This window comes from Pinus tabuliformis, chromosome 1_1 (genome assembly GCF_031772625.1).
Source record: "Pinus tabuliformis cultivar Carrire ecotype Pingquan chromosome 1_1, CPIR1, whole genome shotgun sequence".
In the NCBI taxonomy this organism is placed as follows: Eukaryota; Viridiplantae; Streptophyta; class Pinopsida; order Pinales; family Pinaceae; genus Pinus; species Pinus tabuliformis.
In genome coordinates this window covers 123,238,920-123,262,473 of record NC_142297.1, presented here as the reverse complement: position 1 = coordinate 123,262,473, position 23,554 = coordinate 123,238,920, and the positions used below count along the sequence as shown (strand labels likewise).

At 37.9% G+C, this 23,554-nt stretch overlaps 1 protein-coding gene across 2 annotated transcripts in view; it reads right to left on the bottom strand.

The window, feature by feature from the left end:
• Positions 1–23,554, bottom strand: part of EMB3144 (AAA-type ATPase family protein) — a 385,432-nt gene that overhangs the window by 280,077 nt on the left and 81,801 nt on the right. For both annotated transcript variants that reach the window (XM_089391628.1, XM_089391629.1), the window contains exon 3: positions 9,333–9,714. In XM_089391628.1, the coding sequence (XP_089247754.1) occupies positions 9,333–9,714 (382 nt within the window). The remainder of the gene's footprint in view (positions 1–9,332; positions 9,715–23,554) is intronic.

The following is a 23,554-nucleotide window of genomic DNA, read 5'->3' as shown; positions in this document are numbered from 1 at the left end:
AACATATACTATGTTCATCATATGATTCGTACAAGTTAACATTGGTTCGCATATGTAATTTGTGGCTCGGAAAAGGATTACAATGGCATGCTAACCATTACTGTGGTTTGTTGTCGATTACAATACTCGCATCTATAATGTTGTAGTTCACATTCCACAAGGGTTACGCTATACAGTAGATCATTAGACTCGCATTTCTCTTATCACCATGGCACATAATCAACGGTGTGGGATCGTTCAACCCTTATGGCATAAAATTTGTGACAGTAATACCTCATTAGCATCACTTCTATATCTTTGTGTGCATTATCTCTACAGTGGGGTAACCATAATTTGAGGTGGCATCAGTATATTATATAGTTACATAATTCTACAATGGATCAAACAACATTACAATGACATTGTCTCGCTCTCCAACAGTGTCATCGCATGAATGGCTCAACAAAATCGTTCTATGGCATCAAATTGTTTGACTACAGTAGCTAGTCCACGAAGGGAATATTTTCATTTGGTTGCAGTGATGTTTGCTATGGTAGCCAGACCATGAAGAGCACAATTTTGTTTTACTATGGTGAATAGTTTACAGAGGACATAAAAGGTTTTAACTCTCAGTGACTGGTCTACAAAGGATATATATGATTCTGACTCATAGTGGATTGTCTGTGAAGACACATATCGTTTCAATTCATATTGATTGGTTCGTAGAGGTTGCATAAGGGTTGGTCTTTATAGGATGTATATGGTTTTGTTTGGTTACAATGACTAGCTAGAAGGAGGACTTACCTCATCAATAAATCCAACCTAAAGTTTGGAATAAATGATGTTATCTCTTTGAATGAAGTTGATAAATGTCAATTCAAGGAATAAGACCAAGTCTCTGCAAAAGAGGATAGGTAAGATCAAAGGAGGTACGTATAATTTTCTGTGACCTATGTGAATTACTTATAATGTGGTCACGGTGATGATCATAAGAAAGGGTCTACATAAATTAAAGACAGTGACATGTAAGAGTTTGATGATATGTTGCATGGGAAGTTTATATCTTGAGATCAAGAAAAGATATGCATTAGGGTTTTGCAAAATAGTTATAGAAGCTTTGCATGGTAGACAAAAAGGAATATAGGGTTTTTAATCTTACAATTTTTAACACCTAAACGGTTTTTTATATCTAGGGTTCCTAAACCCTAGATGAGACTTGGATTGGAAAGCCCTAAAAAAGGAAACACTAACTAATTGCCTCTGTTGTAAAAAGAATCGAGCTTTTGATTTTGACAAGTATGCCATGATGATGATATGGAGACAACAGTGGTGAATAAGTCCAACATTAAGAGGGAGTTAACCCTCTTCAAAAGGATAAGTGCTCTATATTTTGATTATTACTATAGCTCTTTCATCTTTGTACTTTGCCTTTTTGCTCTTTCATAAAGTTTGCAGGTCAAACCTGACTAGCAAAGGGTAGAAGTAAAAGAAAGACCCTGATAAATATGATATTGAAGCTTGTTGATTGGCTCGTTCCTATTTGATGATTATAAGCTAAAGAGCATGAAGTAGAACTCCGTTGCAATATGTGATAGACTATGCAAAAGAACGATGACCTTAGAGGGAGCAAGTAGTAGAATTTGACATAAAGAATCCCACACCTTGAATTGAGACCATTATGATTTGGCAAGTCCGATATTGATGATTTGTTCGAGATACAATTTCGCTCCCCGGAAAGGCATATTGCAGAAGTATATGCAGAGGCTGAAAAGATAGCAGTTGAAATAATTTGTTGGATGTTGTTGATGTACCTACAGTTGCATGGTTTGATCATGGAACACATGGATTGTGTGGATAGCACTATTGATGGCCTAGACAAGCATGAGAGCATAATTGATATTGAAAAGCTTATATGACTCTTTGAAGAATACAAGGCATAACTCTATGAATAGAAGGCATGTGCTAACAATTGTGAGGAAGCTCTGCTCCTTGAAATGACAAATGAACTAGTTGAGGATAAAGTTGTTTGATGATTGACAAGATCTAGAAAGGTCGAAGTTTGATATGATGTGATGTTGTCAAGAGCCAAGAAACCTTATCATGAAGAGAGAATGTAAAAGAATTTAGCTTTGTAAAATGTTTGACATCCAGAAATATCGAGGCTCAAGTATGATGTAATGTGAGAAAGGAGCTTTGCAACTACAACTATATCTCCACAGAAGAACAAGTAGTTGATGTATTGATGAAGTATGAGACTAGCTAAGGATTGTGATGATGTCCCCCTGACTGAGAGGGAGTAAGAAAGACCCTTCATGTTTGAAAAGGAGTAAGGATCTCCCTCCTGGCTGAGAGGGAGTGATGATGGACATTGTATTCTCCATGTGTCATAGACTAAGCTAGGACTAACAGCCATACGTCTAGTGAAGGCACTGGGAGGGAGAATGGAGGATTGGATAGGCATTTGGGACCAGTACTCTTTGAGGGTTGGGAGTCCAAGATAGGAAGTAGTCCCATGGACCGACACTCTTTGAGGATTGGACAGGGTATCCAAGATAAGAGTGGTCGAAGAGGACCAATATTCTTTGAGGATTGGAAATCCATGATAAGAATAGTCTTGTAAGAACATAACTGGTGAACATTTGGGTGGGGTATGTGCATAGTTGCAGGACCGTCCTCCCCCCCAAGGATCAGCAGGCAGAACCGTGTCCCGTATGGATCCGCCACTGATCATCCGCCGGAACCGTGTCCCGTACAGGTCCGCCACTAATCATCCGGCGGAAACACAGATTGTTAGTTTTTGTATCATCGGATGTGTTCTAGCCTTGAAACTTTGTGGAGAGGCTAGAAACATGAGATCTCCAAAACCCAAAAATCGTTTCTAGAAATTCTGCCTAGAAATGACTTAATTAGATTATTAACCAGTTTTTAAATATTTTCTAAGCCCAAACTTAGCAAATATGGTTAATTAATCAGTGTTAAATTGTTAAGTCAAGACAAGAATCATCTAGAAACTCACACGAATCGATCCAGAGATGATCCTAGCCATTGATTAAGTTTTAATCTTGGTCGTTGGTGCTCCAATAGAGAATTATAAGAGGAGGTCGATGTGGTGATGGCGAAGACACTTGAGAGGTTCGATTTCATGAGCAGATCAATTTCCAGAGTAGTAGCAATCAGTTGCCAGAGAGAGAGCTAGAGATCGAAGCAGTGAGATAGGGGCAGAGACGGTGAAGCCGGAGGAAGATTTCTAGATCCGGTGAGTGCATTTGTAGAGAGGCAAACGAGCCACAAAGAGGCTGATGTTGGGGCAATGCAGTAGGATCTAGAGGCAATTTCGATTATGCTTGGGAAAGGCGAGTTTCAGTGTCAGAAACTAGACAGAGGTTACGGAGACCAAGGGAAACATTTTCCCAGACAGCAACAAACAAGAGGGCTCGAGAAGACGTTGATCCAGACTGAGTGCATAAGGGACTGCGCTACGGTGACGTAGAGACAGTGCAGAGGCAATTTGAACGACTCACTTTCATTGCAATCAGAGCCTGGATTTGCCTGTGGGATGAGGAAACTTCCTCACTAGATTTTTGTGAGTATTTTCTCTGCAGGATTGTCAGTGTTCGGCATCCAGATTGTACTCAGATTATTTCACTGTTGCTTACTAATAAAACCCTCAACTACTGCACTGGTTTTCCCAAGTTAGGTTTTTCCGGGGACATTTGTCCAAAAACAACTGTATTATTTTTTTTTTGTGTGTGTGTGTGTGGTAGCATTTCTTCCAGCGTTTTATTCTTCTACAATTTTAATTGTGAAGGTTGTAGTATGATTTATTCTGTATTTGCCGTAACAAACAACAAATAAATTGTTAAATAAAATTAACAATTAGGAGAAGAATTTACAGTTGTTGCAATAGGATTAGAGTTTGGAATTTTCACACGGATCCGAAAATCAGATCTACAGTTCCACCTATTTTTGGCGATTCATGGAAAATTAGATCTGCGGGGGCCCGATCTGTGGTTCCAACTACCTGATCCATGAATCCGAAAAGGATCGGCTGCAGATCTGTGGAGGTTCGGGCATGTATCTATCGTAGATCGCGAGTGGATCCAAGAGAAGGTGAACGGTTCAAAAGGTTCTACGAGGCCTTTTTCGTTTTTTTTTTGGAAGTTTCGAATTGTTATGTGAAGAACTATGCTTTCAGAATACTCCCAAGGTGCCCATTGATGCTCCCTACTGGTAATGTTAAATGCTTAAATTAAAAGTGACACTCTCCTTTATCTTTCATTTTCATCATTTTAAAGTTTTAACATTACCATGAAATGACTCAGGATGTTTGAGAGTGGTTCCAACCTCATCAGACTTCATATGGAGAAAATAGAATTTCATATCCCATTCAAAATTCATCAGACCTAACAGTTTTCGGGATCAATGGGATTGTGGCGTTTCATTGGATTATATCATGTATGAGGGCATGTGATTGGCATTTAATCAGGAACACCGAGCCCTATATGTACCCTAGTGTTGGTGTTGTTGATTGTTTAACTCCTTTGTCATGGCCTTAGCAAAAACGTACCATTCACTCAAGTCAAAATGATTGATTAGGCATGTTAAGCTTTGTCTACCATATTATAAGTCTTGGATTAGGTCGTTTGAAACTTTGATCAAAACTGGGCAATGTTGACTAATATCCCTAGAGAATCGAAGTAGAGGCAAAGGCTAGACAAGAGAAGAGGAATCTAGATTCTAGATGGTTGATGCATCTAGATGGTTCACACTGGAATAATTAATCATTTATGTACAATGGATATCATATCTATCTTGATTTATGTAAAAATATGCATGTTTTCATGTCTTCTACAACTATTTTGGTATTTTGGAAGTTTCTTTTGAATATAAATGCAAAAAAATATTTAAAAAAATAATATATATATATATATAGTAGACGCTTTGCTTCCTAGATTTTTGGGAAATGACGCTTCCACGATCTGCTTCCAAAAAACGTCCACACTTCATGCAACATTGGGTATGTGCCTTGAGAGGTGATGGTAGTGTCCATATGTATGCCTCCCAGCATTGTGCTCTAATCTGGTGGAGATTTAGAGCTTGTTAGTCAAGGCCTTGCTATTATGCAAACTAACAATGTTGGTTATGATGTTGATGCTTGAAGATGGCTTATTAATCCGAATCTTGTTATGAGAATATTTCAATTTGAGAGTACTCTTGTACCGATTGTGTAATTATGAATACCTCCCTAGTTAAGAGGGAGTGTTGGGAAATGTAGCTAGGTTCAGTCTTCATAATGATCTTTGTACTTATGTCATTGTATGTTCTATGTAAAATCAAAAAGAAGAAAAAGGAATATTTATTTTTCAAAGCTTGGGTTTCATGCTGAAGTCAAAATTACTATTTTATTTAAGCATGTTCTTCATGCTCAGTATTATTTGTATTGGTCAATGTCAAAAGGCTTATTTGTAGCCGAGAAAAAGAATTTTTGGAGTTGTAGTTTGAGTGAAAACCCTCTCAAGATGCCAAGTCGGCCCTGCCCCAAAGGAAATGTCTATTCAAACCCTCGAGACAATATAAATAGAGGGTGAGTTGAGCTCGTTTGAAGTTTGAACACACAATTCACTTGATCTGTTCTGAAATATCGCAAAAGCAAGGAGGGCCGAAGTCTGAGGTTAACAAGAAAAAGAAGGGCTTGGAGTTGTGGAAGTTCTACCTTGACATGTCTCTTATTGAAGGATTATTTTTGATGTTGTACATGTTGTTGGTCTCTTGCTATTGATGGATTTGTTGTGCAAAAGGAGGGATTGAATTGGCATCTAGAGGGTTGGAGTCTTTCTATGGTCATATGTCTTGGATATCTCACTTTGATCTGATTCTATAAGAAAAGAATTTTTTTGGGTTTTCCCCTTGGAAGGGTTTTTCCCTGGCTTGGAGCCTATATATCTTGTGTTCATTATTTTCTTGTGATCTTCTTATTTAGGTTTTTGTAATTGTTTGATGAAAAGAACATAATAAAGATTAATAAAAAGTCACCAAACTTCACAAGCAATTATCATGTAAAGAGAAATCATCCCTAATATGTTTCCCTATTGATTTCTCAACACTCAGTTCAACAATTTTCTTTATCACTCAAAGGCTCCTATCATCTTTTATCATCAAAGATGACAACTCAAAGATTTCTGAAAGTTACAGATAGATTACAAGACAAAGAAACAAGAGGACATGCCTTGTCAGTTATAAGCTTTGAGGACACAGCTTCTTTGAAAAGGAAGGCAATGTTATGAATGTAAATTATTAATAATAAATAGTTAACAGTGATTAATATATTGAAGAGGCATGTCTCATAAGACATGACCATTCATGTAGGGGCACCTGCCTAGGTATATAAGCAGGCCCTTATTTGTAACAATTCCATCATCTCATATCTTTTGTACATTCTTCTATAAATATATTTGTCCTATCATGGATATTTATATATTTCAGATCTTCTGAGTATTCTGCCACATATAAGAACTTTGTTGATAACAGATATCAGATTGTATCTCTCGTTGAACTAGATTAATTTCTCTAAGAAAAGGTTGTTGGATTTTTCCTATGTTGCATTAGTTTCTAGAACGTGGGAACGTTGGGAACTTGGGTATGGGTGTCGAGAATGGCTAGAGGTTTCCCCAAAATTCACAGGAAATGGCTAATCGGGAGCGGTAATATTATATAATAAAAAAATTAAAAATATAAAAATATAAAATAATTTTTAATTATATAATTTGTATAATAATAAAAAATCATATTGAATCAGAATATTCAAATATTAAAATCAATTTAAATATATAAATAATAAATATATAATCTCTTATATATAAATATATTCTTTGGGTGTCTCTCTCCCTGAGTCTCTCCCTTTTATATATATAAAATATTAACATTATGACACATGACGAGTCTTTGAAACAATCTGGCTTAAAAATACAAAGGAACAATTTTACATATGTTTTTCTAGTTATTCTTAAGAGAAAAAGTAAAGAAACTCTAATGTTTAAGCATTGACTACCACATACATACATAAACGACAAAAGAAATACTCATCAGCATAACATCCCAGATATCGCCCTTACATCGAGGTCCCACACACTTCCTTAACCCATCAAGTGATTGCTCCAGTTTCTCAATTAAGGATATCGGTGTTAAGGATGTCTTTGGCCTTTCTTCCTGCAAAGGTTTCAACTTAGGCTCATGTTTTGTGGGCAGTTCAGCATATTTCTCTACAGGCTTTGTATTCCCCAACCGCGGGGAACACAGGAACTCCAAAAAAAATAGTCTTCAAAGCTCTCGGAACTTTCCCAAGCTCCCATTGCAGCTCCCCCTGAAAAGGGAATGTTCCCATACAGTTCCAAAGCTCCCGGGAGTGCGGGAACCATTGGAACGGGTTTCCCAACTCTTGGAAACGGTTTCCGTGTAACAGAAGATTTTTCCCTAGAAGAGGGTTTTACCAAGGTAAATATTTGTCTCTTGTTTGTCTGTCTCTTTATGATCCTACTGACATTAATGCTTCTACTGTTGAGATATTCTGAGTAATTACTTAATGATGAATGTAAATATAAGAAGGATTATATAATTAGAAGTAATTATCAGATTAGATGACCTTCAAAAGATCAGCACCCTTCCCATGTAGATTCCCTTGTCCGTATAACTCCACCAGCTGCAAATTCAAGCTGTGGAGCTTGTCTTTCTCTTTTCTTCTACCTTCCCTCTTCACAAGACACATAAGTTGCACAGTGAACTTCTGGAGATATTTAGATTCACAATCTCTCCCTAGGATTATTGCAAGCTCGTATTTTAAACAACAAACCCATCCAAAGAAAAACTTTTTGCAAAGCTTGCAATGCAGCTTCTTGTGAGACCCATCAAAAGGTCCATATTGCAAAAATTTATCCAGACCCTTTGGAATGTTGATTGAAGATAAATGAAACCAGGGGGGGGGGGGGGGGTGGGGGTCGGGAGGCAATTAAATCTTTTGAGCCTAAGGAATATTTGTATTTGAAGAATTAATTAATTAAACAAATAATAAAAAAATCAGACCATAAAATTGAATCATAATTTGCAAAAATCTATGAAAAAAAAAAAAAACTCTAACAAACACTATATAAAAGTCTATGAGTGACACTATGAAGGATCTGTTAAAATAAAAACCTGTCTTTGTTGAAGAAATCTGAAAAAAAATGTAAAAACATACTTGGGACATGACAAATGAATGAACAGAAATTGTTACCCAATCCATAAAAGATTCTTTGACACCAATTAAAAAGCAAGGTTTTCCCCTCTAACCATGCTGGAACACTCTCTTCTCTGACAAATGTGCAGACAGCAAGTGAAACATAAGCGAAATCAGATCCAACGTGTCCCTTATATGCTTTTCTAGGCACCACCAAAAGTTTTTGAAAAAGGTCATGAGCTTTTGGCAAAAAAACACTATTGTTTCTGAAGTCAGAACAACTTGTTATTTTTTCTTGACCAGTTCTCGAGATGGGTAAAAATCACAATAACATGGAAATCGTTGATTTTTCCACAATTTTTTCTACACTGATATATACAAAAATAGAAACCAAATAAATGGAACATGTCCGTCAAAAAGCCTTAACCAAACCTGACACATCGAACTAAAACAATGTAGCAATGCACAACCCAAGTCCTTACAGATGACCCAGTCAAACAATGGAAGTAACCTCAGTGAATGGATGGACATGTTCAACATTCAAGTGTTGGGTCAGGGCAACTCTTTGTTCATCAATCCACCCAGATCAGTAATAAATAGTAAATACTATAGAGATAATGATTTTCAAGAAGCACAAACCTAGTTGTGTTATCAAAGCTGCATAGAGAAACAGTTATTTTCTTTCATGGAGAGTTGAGAGTAATTCTATATATAACTCATTCACTATGGTTTTGCCCTTTTGATTAATAATATGCAAATACACTTAAACAAAACAAAGAATGTGTTCCTCCTTTTCTCGATGCAAACTTTGATATATACAGAACTGCACATAGCTACCTATCATTTGAGCATTGGATTTATGCATATACATACCACAAAGAGAAAGCACCTATTTAAAGGAAAAGAATAGCTTACTTTCATCACTTCCAAACAGCAGTTATACATAACTCATTTGAACTTGTAAGGGGACCATAACAGTTTAATTTATGGTTCAAAAGGAAAAAAGAGCACTCAAAAGAACATAGTTAAGGAGAATGCTCGTCACTTTAGAACTAAACCAAGACTGACATGAAATTGCTTACCGTTTAGTATTAAATTAGAATGAATCAATATAGGTAAAAACAAAAGTCTTATGTCAACTTACCTGCTCTGCCCAAGAAATCCCAGGTCTCCAAAACTATCAGAAAGGCTGAGCCCTTGGATTTCTGGACGCTCAGGCTCATTCCTTGCATAAATCTTTTCTAGAATGCTGTCAAGCCTCAGATATAAGAAAACTATAATACCAATCCGCATGGCCCATACCACTGAAACGGCAATTGTTGGAAATATTTGGGAAGGTACATTTATCTTCACAATGTCTACATTGATTAGTTGTTGATGCAATTTTTTCCAAATGTCAGTCCAACAATCAACAGGCATCTGCTGAACAACATGACGTCGAAATACAATTTCCCTTCCTGAATCTTTCAGCAACTCCTCTGCTTGGCCAGTTGTAACCCTACCATCTTTGTAATAGGGCAAAACAACTGCATATAGGAAAAAAAAAAATTAACTCAGCACAAACCCAGTTCCCCTTCTTCAAGCTAAAACATGATGCAAATCCATAGATTGTAAAAGAAATAATAGCAAGACAACCTAAACTCTAAGAAAAGCTAATATGCAAAACGTCCAAGAAGAGTATAGGGCAAAACATAGAGACAAAATCTATAAAGGTTTGATATAACCACCAACAAACCGCTACCCTGTAACCCCAGTTTACACTTCTCAAAATCTTCTGTGCCCACAACTTCCCAAAGGATTTAATTTCCTTACTTATCTGTTATAACATTACTGCATTTTCGTCAAGTCCCACTAGCAAAACCGGTTGAGGATGCTCCTCATCGGCAAGGCGACCCAAGATCAAGCCTCACAGGGGGTGGTTATGCCCTATGCTAGGGGGAGGAGACATGTTAAAAAATCCAGTCAGCTAAGGGCTGGTGTGGCCCAGGCCGGGTGTGATCCCGGGTGACTTTGACGGCTTAGATGCCCCTAGGTCATGGCTCCTCAAGCCATAGGTCAAGCCTGGAGGATCATAGACAACTTGACAAACAAACAAAAAAACAACCATTGCATTTTCTTCATCATTCCATAGAAAACTGAATTCATGCCATTTTGCATCCCTTTCACCCTGCCAGATGTTTGACAAATGCTTACCATACAGTTCATAAGTTTTGTATTTTTTTCCATGTGAATAAAGTTTTCATTTTCCAACGATGCATTTCAAAAGTGGCACTTTCTTTGTAAAAATCATGGGTGTGTATTCACCAACCTTTCTCAGTATGACAATGGCACAAACGCTTTCAAATACTCAGAAAAATCATATTTATTATTATTAAAAGATAGAAAATGATTACAATTTGTGGGAGGCCCCTAGCTTTATACTGCCTTGGGTGCCTCTTGGTGAATGGGCATGATCTTTGATCACGCCCTTTGCCTAATAACTACTAATTAATTAATTTTTATATAACATTACCTTCCTCCCAAAAATGCTTTGTCCTCAAAGCATACGTAACGATAGAATGCTTCAGTCTCCCAAGAAGCTTCTTCTGTTGGTAAGTCCTTCCACTTGATCAAGTATTCCTTCATTACATGAGATCGAAGCTTCTTTTCTCTGGTGGATATGATACCTTCTGGTTCTAAAATGACCCTTCCTTCATCATCCAAGGACGGAAGTGTTTTTTGTGTTGATTGATGGTTGCCCAGTGCCCTTTTAAGGCAAGATACATGGAAGACGTTGTAACTCAACTTTTATCTGGAAGACTTAAGTTATATGCAACTTGGCTGATCTTTTTATTGATCTGATATGGTCCATAGAACTTTGGTGCCAATTTATTTTTCCCTTTTTGTTTCAAGGACAACTATTTGTATGGCTTAAGCTTGACAAATACCCATTCTCCGACTTCAAATTCTCTTTCGGTTCTGATTCGGTCTGCTTGTTGCTTCATACGGTTTCTTGCATTATTTAAATTTTCTTTTAGAGTTTGGACAATTTTTTGGGTTTCTTCTAGTTGGTTTTTAACAGTTGGTAGATTTGTCTGGACGGTAGCTAGATCCTTCCATTTTGAAGGTTCATACCCATACAAAGCTTGGAATGGAGTCATTTTTGCTAGCGTATGATAAGTAGAATTATACCACCATTCAGCAAGATGCAACCACTGAATCAACTTATTTTGTTTTTTTGTAGCGTAACAACGTAAGTAGGCTTCCAAACATTATTGACAACTTCCGTTCGTCCATCTGTGAAGGTGGTAAGCGAAACTCATATTTAGGTAGGTTCCTATATGGTTCAACAATTCCTTCCAAAAATTACCCTTAAATTTGGCATCTCTATCACTCACAATGACTTTCGAAAAACCGTGTAATTTATAAATATTTTTGCAAAATATCTCAACAATTTGTTTAGCTGAGTCTGATTTCTTTATTGCAATAAAGTGAGCATATTTGGTGAGTCCGTCGACTACTACATAATCTTATCCTTGCCTTCAGATACAGGTATCCCTCAATAAAGTCCATCGATATTTCTTCACATTTCTGATTCAGAATGTTTAAGGGGTGAAGTAATCCAAGTGTCGTAATATTTTCACTTTTATTTCTTTGACATTTGTCACATTCTGCTACATTTTCTAATTATCGCAACTCATCCCCTTCCAAAAGAATGATTGTCATGCATTGTCGTAAGTTTTAAAGAATCCTACATGCCCAACGAACAATGAATCATGTGATTCCTTGAGTATCTTGGATTTAAACTTGGAGTTTGAATTCAAATAGATTCTTCCTTTGTACCATAGAATATCATTCTTCCATTCAAATTTTGAGTTGTCTAGAAGGTTATTGATTAACGCAATTATTTCTAGATCCTTGGCATACTCACTTCGAATCTCATTAAGCCATTCAAGAACAACAACAGAGACTGCAAGTAATGTTGGTTCTTCGTCGTTCCTAGATAGGGCATCTGCTACTACATTGCCTTTACCTCTTTTATGTAGTATCTCCATGTCAAAGGCGGCAATTTTTTCAATCCATTTTTGTTGTTCTTCGGAAAGTGTTTTTTGTTGAAAGAGGGGCTGGAGACTGTTATGGTCTATTCGAATGCAGAACTTACTTCCCAAAAGATATTGTCTCCACTTAGCCAGTGCGTGCATAATAGCAAGCATTTCCTTGTTGTAGGTGGACTTAAGACGTTCTCTTTTATTGAGCTTCCTTCTTTCAAAAGTTATTGGATGCCCCTCTTGCATTAACAACATTGCACCTATACTGAACCTAGAAGCATCACACTCAATGATAAATGGTTTAGAGAAATATGGAGTTGCCAATACTGGGGCGTTAGACATAGCTTCCTTCAATTCTTCAAAACACCTTCCTGCTTCCCCATTCCATTGAAATGAATTCTTCTTTAAAAGGTTTGTTACAGGTAGTTATATGTGCATAGTTTTTAATAAATCTTCGGTAATATCTACTCAATCCTAAGAACCCCCTTAGCTTGGATATATTAACTGGTTTGGTCCATTCCTTTATAGCTTTGATTGTATTAGGGTCCACTTTTACTCCTTCATGGGATATTATGTGTCCAAGATATCCTACTTCTTCCTTCCCAAAGGTGTATTTGGATTTCTTGGCATAGAACTGATGCTCATTCAGTAGTGGGAGAACTTTATCCAGATGTTGTAGGTGCCCCTTCCAAGTTTTACTGTAAATTAAAATATCATCAAAGAATACTAATACAAACTTCCTAATATGAGGACGGAATAACCCAATCATGGTGGCTTGGAATGTTGTTGGAGCATTGGTTAATCCAAAGGGCATTACTTTAAATTCGTAGTGACCTTCGTGTGTTCGGAATGTCGTTTTTGGTATGTCTTCCAACCCGATTCTGATTTGGTAATAACCCGACCTTAACTCCAATTTTGAGAAGTATTTTGTGCCATGTAGTTCATCCAACATTTCGTCGATAAAGGGAATTGGGAATTTGTTTTTAATTGTTATTTTTTTTAATCCTCTATAATCAATGCATAGCCTAAATGATCCATCCTTCTTCCTTACCAATACCACTGGAGCAGCATATGGACTCTTACTTTTCGAGATGATCCCACATTTTAAAAGGTCTTGGATTAATCTCTCAATTTCAGTCTTTTGGTGATGTGGATATCGATACGGCTTGATGTTGACAAGGTCCGATCCTGCTTTGACTTCTATTGTATGTTCGATTTCCCTGTTAGGAGGCATTTCCATGGGCAAGTCTTGGAATACTTTTTCATGCTTCTAAATTAACTCTTGTACTTTTGGTGACTCTTCACTGATCATGTTTGCAGATAAAATTTCTAACTAGTGACATTGTACTACATAAGTTGATGATCCTTTCTGAATCATCTTCATCATCTGGGATGACGACACGATTTGATTCTCTAATGCTTGGAGTCCGTATAACTTGTACCTTTGCCCTTCCCAGTTAAAGCTTATGAACTTCTCTTGATGGTTGGCAGAGTAAGTGCATAGGGTTCGTAGCCATTGGATACCTAAGACCACATCTACTCCTCCTAATGGTACAGTGAAGAACGGGGATTCTAAATTAAAGTCTTGAATCTGCAATTTGACCTTATGGCATTTCCCTACCTTTTCAATCTTCTTAACATCGGCTACCATCACCTTCATGTTGGGCAAGGGAAATGAGAAAATGTTGAGTCTCTTTTTCATGGTTGCATTTAAAAAATTGTGGGTGCTACCAGAGTCGATGAGAACCACTACGTTTTTCTTCTTTATATGTCCTTTTACTTTTAGAGTCTAGGGTTGTGATATACCTGTCATCGCTGATAGTGACACTTGCAGAATACTTTCGTCATCTAATTCTGGAGGGAATTCTAGGGAATCTTCTACTCCTAATTCGGATTCATCACTATTTGAATCATTAGTTGCTTCACAGTTATATAGTTAGCGCTTGAAATTTCACCTAGGCTGAGATAGACAAATCTCAAGGCTACATCAAACCATTCAGCCTCGTAGCTAGCCCTACGAGGCAGGAGAAGGCTCTCTCCGGTCAAACTCGGTAGATCTTTCAATAGGATGAGCTGACCCAATTCAGAACACTGATATTAGGCTAGTAAACTGATAAGGAGGGTTGATTTAAAGTTTTTGGTGGCAATTGGAGGGAGTGCAATTCAGGGTGCGGGGATTGAGCTCAGTTTTTGCAGGGGGATCTTTGGGGCAAGGTAGGAGTTTGTGCTGATGCCTTTAGCTGAAATGGATGATCAAGGAAGAAAGGAGAAAAGCTAAAGAGGGCAAACAATGACTTTGAATCCTCTCTAGACAGTGGAAAACATAAACATTAAACAAATTTGAAAGCTGAGCATGACATGCATGAATTCAAACTTTATCACTTCATTTGTTTAATTAGCAGCAGTAAAGAAAGGGATGGAACACATAAACACACTTACAATTACAATAAGAGAACACACCATCAACACAAGAGTCCACAAGAATCCCAATGATGTCTGCAAAACCCTGGTCTTCCTTTTCCTCAAATTGCAAAGATACAAGTAAAATATACAATAGGAGCTTCTCCCTCAAGAGTCCAACCATGAAAATGAGCAAGAGAAGGCATAATATAGATGATCTAACTCCTTTCCCCACCTCTAGGGGTCGAGCTCAGCTTCCTAGGAGCTGTTTCAACTAATTCTAAACTGAGCACTAGATAATAGGCAGTCAAAACAACTTGCCTCTAAAACTTAGGAAACCTATCCATGCATTAAATATTTACCATTTACATCAAAGAATCTTCTAGAAGTGATGAGGGAGAGTAAAAGTATCTAAGTGCCATGAAAATTACACAAAAATCCATCATTTACATGCCTCAAAAGTCAACCAAGATGAAAACAGTGTTTTGCTGGCCGAACTGGTCAAAACAGGCAAATTTCCCTGACAGGTCGCGCACATCACTCTGACTGGTCGCGCACATTCACAGCTCTGTTTGAGGGCCTTCCCGGTGTCCAAATCAGGTGCAAGATAGCTCGTTGGAAAGGTCTGCGAGTCTACTTTCCAACCCCACCGGAATTTTTGAATTTGGAGTTGATTTGACCCCTCAAAAGTCATTTCTCCCAAGACAGCTTTCTGCAACTCAAAATAGGGGCAGAAAGTCAAAATTTGCATGTATTTTGAGCTTTTGGAAGCCCAAATCTCCATAAAATCTGAAACCCATCCATAGGCAAGTGTATTTTTGCATGACAATTCCAAAAATGCAAAGTTTTCCCCGTTCTGAGTTGCCCCCATGTATGGTCGCGCGCGGGGTGAGACCAGTCAAATGGCCAAAACCTGTAAAATTCCCAAAAATGCCAAAAATGCTTCAAAACTCTCAAAATTTCTTGGGTTTGCTGCTAGGAGGATGCTAATGAGTATCATGGTGAGTGAGAGAAGCCTCGGCCAAGATACGGAGGGGATTGGTCTTCTTTTTCCGTTTTTGTGCCTTGGCCAAACTCCTTGGATCCGGCGACTGTAATTTTGGCATTGCTCTAAAACCATGACACCTGTGCAAAAAGTGAAGGAGGTTTTTCTTCTTTGGCATGTTATGGACAAAAACCTCTCTCAGTTTTCCAAAATTCATCTTTTATTGCTCTGAAACATCATTTGAGTGCAACTTGTCCCGATGTGTGAAACAAGGGATTTTGTCGAAATGGAGCGAAATGAAGGGGATAGAGGGCTTCTAAATTCTTGGGGAAATTTTTGGGAGTGGGGAGGGATGTTAGGAAGCAGGGGAAAGTGGAATCTCAGAGATTGAGCGAGGGGAAAGGGTCCAAAAGGGCAAAACACAGGCCCAACCTAGAAAATTGCCAGGTTGTAGCTAGAAACTAGGGTTTGTGAAAAAATGAGGAATTTGGCGGGTCTAAGGGATGGGAAGTGTTTAATAAGGTACTTTAAGGATAGGGGAAGGTGTATGAACATCAGGAAACAAGTTTTGCCGATGATTTAGCCGCCCAAGAGAAATTGGCTTCAAAACCCTAGGAGAGGGAAATGACCTTGCCTGGGTGGCAACTGAAGCATGGACCAGGTGTAAAATGACTCATTAGACACTGACATGATAATGACAACCCTCTGAATGATGATAAACTCAGCTGAATGGTGACATGGACTGACATTTGGGCAAACCCTAGACCTAATGCCCAGTGACCAAATTTTGCTTGAAGACTCACTGAAACGACAAAATTTGACCTTGACACTTCAAAATCACTTTGTAAGAGCATGTTTGATCACTGGAGGAAGGCTGTAAAGACTGACACTAACAGGTTCTTCGATTCTTTTCCTTTAGCACACCTATGTTTAGGGTCCCACTTCTCGCCACAACATTTGCATTTGCCTTCTTTTATCCTTTGCATTTCCACATTAGATTTTTCACCTTCACGAAGATGTGGTGGTACATATATTGTATTATCTGTATTCATAGATTGGGGCATTCTTCATCTCAAATATACTTTTTCCAGTTTTGACCACAGTATCTATTCAAATTTCTTTTCAGTAGCTTTTGCTTTTTGTCTTGCTACTTCTATTGACGTAATGTCATGAAGCTCAAGTTCTACTCGTAAATCAATTTTAAGTCCGGAGATGTATGATTGAATTAGACGAGATTCTGATAACCCAATTACTCATGTTGCTAAGGTCTCCCATTCTCGAGTGTACTCATCCACATTTCCTTTTTGTCGCAATCTAATGAGTGTTGAAAAGAACTCTTCTTCCTTTACACCTTGGAATCTTTTAAAGAATGCATCCTTAAATTTTCTCCAACTGATGGCGATTGTCGTCTTCTTCCACCACATATACCAATTATATGCTTCGCCTTCCATTTTCATGGAAGCGTGTCTAATCTTTTCGTCATCATTGTCAATATCGTAAATCTCGAAATATTCTTCTGCTTTATTCAGCCATGCAATGCTGCATTTTTCGTTACCATCGAATTTGGGTAGCTCGATTTTTGCTCTTCGTTGATACGTCACTAATGGTGGAGCGAAAAGAGTGTATTGATTGGTGAATGTATTCCAGAGCTACTTATTTGAAAATTTGCGTTACTATTCCATTGATGGTGTGTGGATGTTTTTTTGGAGACTCCTCTTTTTCATGAGAATCTGCTAAATTTTTTGAATCTGATGAATTGTGTTATTGATTACCTCCATCGTCTTGGAGTAGTTGTTCAGGTGTAACCTTCATCCTGTCACACAAAGTGTTCAGCAATGACATTGTCTGATTATGATTTCTTTCGGATTTGATATAGTTCTACCCGAGTTGTTGTTCTATTCGATTTTTCGTATCCTGTAGCATCTTGATATCGTCAGAATGTCCGATAACCTTACTCCCGAGATCGAGTAATTTTTGGTTGAAATCATCGAAGTGGCTAGTAATCCTATTCTCCAGATCAATTAGTGTTTTGCTGAAACTGGTCATTGTCATCGACGACATTGAAATGGTTTGTGGGGGTGTATATTTGTCCACCAGCGTAAAATTCCTTTCTTAACTCGAACTAAGTTTTTTTTATTTCTATTAAATAATAAAATTTTTTAAATAATTAAATTAAACTAATTTAATTGTTTAATTGTTTTTTTATATAGAAACTATTATAAAAACCAACATATATCAATTATATAAGTCCCTATATATAACACACCAGCAAAAGCCAAAACGGTGCCACAAATCGAATTATGAAGGGCGTGAACGATGGGTGAACGGAACAAGGTACAATAGATGAGCACAGATGATTGAAGGTCGGCAGATGGGTTGTGGGCAGCAGACAAGACGTTGGCTATGGACAGCACTGCGGCTGCGGCTGCGGACGGCAGACAGGACAGTGGCTACGGACAGCACTGTGGCTGCGAATGACGGACAAGACGGTCGGAATAGCAAAATTGTTTTACTGCGGGGGTTCTATCGTTGTCAGATGGTGGTGAGACGATAGGAATTGGCAGCGAGTGGTGGTAAGACGGCAGACAGCAAGAAAAGGTGGCGGGTGGTGGTGAGACGACAGGAATTGGCAGAGATAGCAACGGGTGGTTGGGGCGGTGGGGCAGGGATGGTAACTGGTGTGGGTCAGGTTGATTACTAGCGGAGAACAACAGACGAAGAACAGAGAACGGCAGGGTGGACGCATGGAGGCAATGGGAGATGCGAAGGGAATCGGAACGTGACAGCAGCAGCGTCGAACAGGTGCAGCAATGGTACTCGATCGCCCAACAGCAATAGCGTCCTGGGAGCAAACTGCCTTGATACCAGATGGCACAAACACTTTCAAATACTCGGAAAAATCATATTTATTATTATTAAAAGATAGAAGATGATTACAATTTGTGAGATGCCCTTGGATTTATACTGCCTTGGGTGCCTTTTAGTGAATGGGCATGATCTTTACTCATGCCCTTTGCCTAATAACTACTAATTAATTAATTTTTTATATAACAAACAACTCATTTGATACACCCTTTGCCCACCCAGACCAAAATATACTGAAACCACAATTCATGGGAATGTTGGGTTGGCAATAAGAAAAAATCAAATGAATGCCAATATAAAAAATGTCCTCCCTTATTGATATTATATAAAGCCACTTTCCTAGTCTTACCTACATCTTACTGTTTTGGTTTCCGTATTGATATGAAGGAGGGGAATGTGGAGGGCTATTGTTAAGAAAACAGACCACCTGAACATTCAATTTCCATATGCATATAGAATGGAATTTGAATTGCTCCATTTGAGTCTTGATTCTGTAAGTAAAGTTGTCTTTTCATAATTAGCAATAAGATATAAAAGCTAAAATAATTTTATTAATTTTCAACAAATGACCATAAATCATGGGACTAAAAGATACATCCAATGTGATTACATTATGGGAGTGCAAAAGCAGCTCCTAGGATATGATGAAAGATTAAGAAATAAAAAGAAAAAGTGCATCCTAAACAAGCATCTAGCTAAGCTAATCAATAGGTCTAACAAAACCAAACCAAAAAGATATATAATAGTGTCATAGGTGTAGTGATGCAAAGTGAATACAACACCAGACATCATGGTACTGATCAACAAAGAGAGAGAAATGAGGATGATGTCACAATCTCTTGGTCCTGATCATTGAGGGTGTTGAAATATGTAACTAGGTTCGGTCTTGATAATGACATATGCAATCATGAGTTTATGTATTTGATGTAATGAGAAAAATAAATTTATTATTATTGATCCTAAAGCATGGGCTTCATGCTCAAGGAAAATTTATTTTTAGGTCAAGCTCCCATTGTGAGCTCTTAGGATTCGTCATTAAGTCATAAAGTCAATTGAGTCTTTGTCATGTATGAGAGACCCTTCTTGGGCATGTTACATATTTATTTGAGTTATTGTAAGAGTCAAAAGACCCTCCAAGACCAAGTCCAAGTGCTACTAGCAAGTCAGCCTTCAAATGAAGCAATCAGCCTACACCAAGATGACATGTCGGCCTAGGATCAAGACAAGTCGACTTACAAGCATGGGAAGGAAGCCTATATATAGGGCACTCAACCTCATTCAAGGAGACAGATCTCATACACCAAGAAGTTCAATAAAAGAAGGAGCATCAATAAGCGAGAAAGAGGAAGATAAAAGGAAGAGAAGAAGATTGAGTTTTTGGATAGTTTTTGGGCTGAAGTTCCTCACACATGCGAAGAATATTGGGCATCATTTGTTGCAGTAGAAGCCGAAGTATGACAATCATCTAAGGAGGCCGAAAAACAAGTGAAAGTCAAGAAATCTAGCAAGTCGAGTTGCTATGGAAAAAGCCTTTATCCAAGCAAAGAAGAGAAAAGGGTAAAACCTCCATCTTTCTCCCACACGTGCAGAAACTAGGGTTTTTGCAGTGACCGAAAATTGCAGACAAAAATTGTAGGGGTCGAAAAAGAGGAAAAAGAGGTCAAAGAAGCAATTGTCACTGGAAGGAAGTTTGACTAAAGAGAAGACTCATTAAGGAGTAGCATAGACTTGGTCTTGGAGGAGTTTTGGTCAAGGGTCTAGGACTTGGAATTCGTCAATTGAAGATTCTATAAGAAGAAGAACTCGATGGGTTTTCCTCTCAAGTTTGGAGAGGTTTTGGCCCTAACTGATAACCTATATCTTATCTCCTTTGTCTCGTGTTATTTATGTTTTGATATCTGTTTGATGAAGAGAACACAATAATAATCAAGCTAAAGAAGAATCTAATCAAGAAAAGTAAAAAGCATTCATAAGCAGTCATTTTAAGTATCGAGAAATCACCTATACTGCTGCCCCTAGATTTCTCAACATGGTATCAGAGCTAAGGTGACAAGTCAAGGAAGGGAAGCTCAATAAAGGACACTCAAGCACTCAAGGATCAAAGTTCTAGAAGGGCATCAAGGGCATCAAGGCATCAAGAAGATCCTTTCATCTCCTAGGCATTTCAAAGGAAGTATCAATACCCTAGCTTGCTCAAGGAAAGAGTCTACACTTGAAGCATTTTTGTAAACCTCGCTCAAATCTTCATCTCAAGAAAGAAGACCTCAATAGATCCTACCTCTACAAAAATTCAAGAAGACCTACAAGCGAAGCATCTTGAAGTCTACTCATCCAAGGGAAGCTAGAAGAAAGGAGTTGTTATCATCATCGAAGATTCAAGGTGATCTCCCTCTCTTTGGGTCAAGGATCATTTTGAAGGAAGACATCTTCTTCAAGAAGAAATCTTCTATAACCACATCATCAAAGATCAAGAAGGCAGCAAATTGAAGATATTGTCATCAAGGAGTATCTTCTCAAGTAAGTAATTTTATGTCTACATCTGAATCAGTCAAAATGTCTTTTTGCAAGGAGAGCAACAAGTTGGTTGGGTCAGTTAACTTTCTAGCATGGAAGAAGAGGACCAATTTGATCCTCATAGAAAATGAAGTTGTGGAACATGTTAAGGGCTCAATAACTAAACCTCCAAAGGAAGAAGCTCGAGCACTTGTAAAATACATGAAAGGTAAAATACATGAAAGGGGAGGTAAGGGCTCAAAGGATTCTCATTGAGTCCATCAACGATCCCCTCATACCCTATGTATCAAAGTTGGAAACGACTAAAGAGATATATGACAAGCTGGTGGAACTATTCTTCGTGAGTACTGTTGGAGAAGTAATATCACTATGACAAGAACTCTACAAAATGAAGATATCCAAGGAAGAAGGAAGAGCATCATATTTTATGAGGGTGTCAAAGATAAGAGACCAACTCCAAGAGTTGGGAGAAATAATGTCTGACAAGGAAATGACTACCATAGTGCTCAATGCACTACCAGAGGAATGGGGCAACTTCACATCAAGCATCTATGGAAAGAGGACAAGAGTAGCTCGGACAAGTGTTCTAGTCTCAGAATGTGTATATGAGGCTAAGAAACACATTTTCTCTAATACCCAAAATTGGTTTCACAAGAAAAGGCCTTGATTACATTTAATTAAGCAATTAATTAATTTTAGGGAAATAAGCTTAATTAATCAGTATTAATTGAGGTAAATTGATTTTCCTCTAGAGACTTCTCAAAAAGTCACTTGATGGGGTCAATATGATCTTAGCCATCGATTTTGATTAAATCATCGCCATTGATTTATCAACGAGAGATTATAAGAGGAACAACATGTCATATGGTGAAAATGAAGGAGACACAAATTTGCAGTGAGAACAAGGGCGCAGAGGCAATATAAGGACACTAGCAGCAAGGGTTTCGGCAAAGAATTTGGGAGAATATTTTTGAAGAGGATTTCCATAGTGATTTTCTAGCATTCTAGTGACAACAAGGGAGGCTGAATTTATATGCAAAGAGTTTGTACCTAGCAGTGCGAGTTAGCTAGTGTGCAGATCTAGGCAGCAAATGGATTTCCAATCGTCGAAGAAAGGGGTCAAAGAAGTGCGAGTTGTAGGCAGACGAAGGAGTCACAGGAACGATTTCCCTGTAGCTATGCAAGTTCAAAGTGGGCAACTAGCATTTGCATATTTTCCAATACGCAAAGCAAGCAAGAGATGTGAATAGCACTAAGGAGGTCGAGTTTATTTTGCAGAGGAAGTGTGGGTTTCCATACTATTTTGGCAGTGGGGAAATTTTCCAGAGCTTTGCCAGTGTTAGGCAAGTAGTTGTATTTCTCAAATCGCTGAAGATTAATAATAATAAAACCCTCATCTATTGAACGGGTTTCCCTTAGGGATTTTTCCAAAGACATTTGTTTGAAAACCCTGGTGTTCATTATTTGTGCGTGTGCATAATTTTCTCAATTCTTGTGGTTTATTTATTTTGTGTGAAGTTGCAGTTGTGTTTTATTCAATATTTGCCACAAGTTAATTGCATAAGCCAAATAATCTAAATAGATAGGAGAATAATAACCAGTAACTGTAATAGAGTTTCAAATTTCACATAGCTATTACTTTTCTGAGGGACCAAAATCTCTTGGGAGATCTAGTTTAAAGATTCACCATTGGGATTGCCATTAATATTCTACTAGTGAGTAATGAATGCAATGGTATCATCTAGAATCCATTCAATGATTTTCAACAATAACTAGCACAATGGAAACCCTAGATAATTAACCATTCCATGCATTAGACACAAGAATAAAAATTTATCAAATCAAAGCCACACTTATAAGATAGAATGCACGTACAAGCCTTTATTGCTCCAAAGCAACATCTCCCAGACCAAAGAAATAGCTTTAAATAGCAAAGTACACCACAGAGTCACATCTCCACAAGAAAAAAAGAAGGCTAAAAATCTCTAAGAGGGTTGAAATAGTCACAAGAGATGATGATCCAATACAACGAGCCTCTCCTCTATTTATATGAGTAGGACTAATAATTAGCCCAACAAAGCCCCTAAAACAAAAAATGATCTTGGGTTACAAGCCAACCCACTAACTTTATCAAAATATGCCCTAATTTTCCCACGTGTGAGTCGTAAGATCTCTCATGTTGATGTCCTCAACAATAAATGCTCCAAATGCCGTGTCCAAGGTTGATGAGGTGTCCAAGATGGTATAGATACTTGTGAAATCCACAATTTGAGGGTTGGCCCCCAAATTCACCTCATTCCCTCCTATGAGGTCCCAAGATTCAGTTAGGGTTCCACAAAGTGGTCTCCATGGGTCTCCAACTGCTAAAAGTGGCCTCCTCCCCTCCAGTGTTAACGTTTTTTCTGGTGCAACAAGCCCTCCCTAATCTTTGTGAAAATCCTATCACTGCAAAAACTGGTTTACTTTTCCTACTTATTCCACCATAATTTATTCATGAAATCACTTCAAAAAACATTAAAATAAATATTGTTGCAGATATCACACTGTAAAACTAAAAACAAACATATGCACAAG